The sequence below is a fragment of the Colobus angolensis genome, unplaced genomic scaffold (assembly GCF_000951035.1).
Source record: "Colobus angolensis palliatus isolate OR3802 unplaced genomic scaffold, Cang.pa_1.0 Scaffold77, whole genome shotgun sequence".
Taxonomy (NCBI): Eukaryota; Metazoa; Chordata; class Mammalia; order Primates; family Cercopithecidae; genus Colobus; species Colobus angolensis.
This window is the reverse complement of record NW_012121487.1, coordinates 2,833,703-2,835,784: the sequence shown is the minus strand read 5'-3', so window position 1 is coordinate 2,835,784 and position 2,082 is coordinate 2,833,703. Positions and strand designations below refer to the sequence as shown.

General features: G+C 42.9%; 1 protein-coding gene across 1 annotated transcript in view; it reads left to right on the top strand.

Moving 5' to 3' along the window:
* Positions 1 to 2,082, top strand: part of GON4L (gon-4-like (C. elegans)) — a 292,893-nt gene that overhangs the window by 56,642 nt on the left and 234,169 nt on the right. Inside the window, exon 11 of the mRNA XM_011928504.1 lies at positions 1,019 to 1,211. Within this exon, the coding sequence (XP_011783894.1) occupies positions 1,019 to 1,211 (193 nt within the window). The remainder of the gene's footprint in view (positions 1 to 1,018; positions 1,212 to 2,082) is intronic.

Below are 2,082 nucleotides of genomic sequence, written 5' to 3'. Positions count from 1 at the left end.
GAGAGGGGAATATCACACACTCGGGCCTGTTAGGGGTTCAGGGGCAAGGACAGGGATAGCATTAGGAGAAATACCTAATGTAGATGATGGACTGAAACTGAGATCACACTTAACGAACCTGGCCGTCCTGCACATGTATCCCAATCTCTTAAGGAAAAAAAAAAAAAAAACGCCAGGCACAGTGGCTCACAACTGTAATCCGAACACTTTGGGAGGCTGAGGTGGGCGGATCACCTGAGGTCAGGAGTTCGAGACCAGCTTGCTCAACATGGTGACACCCCATCTCTACTAAAAATACAAAAATTAGTCAGATGTGGTGGCCAGCGCCTGTAATCCCAACTACTTGGGAGGCTGAGGCAGGGGAATCGCTTGAACCCAAGAGGCAGAGGTTGCAGTGAGCCGAGATGACACCATTACATTCCAGCCCGGGCAACAAAGCAAGATTCCGTCTCAAAAAAAAAAAGTATTGATAGATACTACAACAGGGTGGGATTTGAATGCATTATGCTAACTGAAAGCAGCCAGAGACAGGCCACACATTGTATGATTCCGTCTAAGTGAAACGTCCAACATAAACAAATCCATAGAGACAGAAAATAGATTAATGCTTACCAGGGTTGGGAGGAGGGGGAAAGGGAAGCGATTACTAATGGATGGGGTTTCTTTTGGGGGTAATGAAATGTTCTGAAATTAGATAGGTGATGGTTGTATAACTCTGTGAATATATGAAAATCCATTCAATTATACACTTTAAAAGGGTGAAATTTATGGTATGTGAATTATATCTCAATAAAGCTGTTACAAATTTTCATAAAATGTTGGTTTCAAACTGATGTCATTTATTTTATTTTATTTCTTTTTTATGCCGTGTTTCTTAAAGTTTCTCAAGCAATAATAAATCCAAATTGTTTAGAGGAAAGATCCTGTTACTTAAGCTAAGATGAGAAGAAAAGGAGTGATGATGAGGTTTGGAAACATCACTCACTCAGTGACTTGTTTTTCTTTCTCCGTTGTCCAGCCCATGGATGACAGTCTCATTGCATTTCGAACGCGTTCTAAGATGCCCCTGAAAGATGTTCCCCTGGGCCAACTAGAGGCAGAGCTCCAAGCTCCAGACATCACTCCAGATATGTATGACCCCAATACAGCAGATGATGAGGACTGGAAGATGTGGCTAGGGGGACTTATGAATGATGATGTGGGGAATGAAGGTAAGTTTTGGTTTGTGATTTATTATATATAGTGGCCATTATCTGTTGTAAAATTTTTATTATTTGGAAGGGTATAGAATGGAATGGTTTGGGTTAATTGACTTAATTTATATTTAACTGATAATTTATCTTAAATCAGTAGTTAATTTTTCTTTTTCTTTCTTTTTTTTTTCATGAGATAGGGTCTCACTCTGTCACCCAGGCTGAGTGCAGTGTTGCAGTCACGGTTCATTGCAGCCTTGACCTCCTGGGCTCAAGCAATCCTCTGCTTTATCCCACTGAGTAGCTGGGACTACAGGCACATGCCACTGTGCCTGACTAATTTTTTTTTTTTTGTAGAAACGAGGTCTCACTATGTTGCCCAGGCTGTTCCCAAACTCCTGACCTCAAGCAATCCTCCTACCTTGGCCTCCTGAATGCCAGAATTATAGGCGTGAGCCACCATGCCTGGGCCAGTTGTTAACATTTCGTTCTTTTTTTTTTCTGGGTAAGGAATCTTTTGAATCCTAAGATTGTTGAATGCTGAGATTTGAATCCCTTGAAACATACATGCACACATAGTTTTGTTGTTGTCTTTTGTTTTTGAGACACTGTCCCAAAACAGGGTGTTGCCCAGGGTGGATCACAGTAGTGTGACCATAGCTCACTGTAGCCTTAAACTCCTGGGCTCAAGAGATCCTCCTCAGGTCTCAGCCTCCCAAGTAGCTGAGATTACAGGCATGCAGCACCTCGCCTGGCTAATTTTTAAAAAAATTTCTGGGCCGGGCACGTTGGCTCACGCCTGTAATCCCAGCATTTTGGGAGGCCGAGGCGGGCAGATCACGAGGTCAGGAGATCAAGACCATCCTGGCTAACATGGTGAAACCCCGTC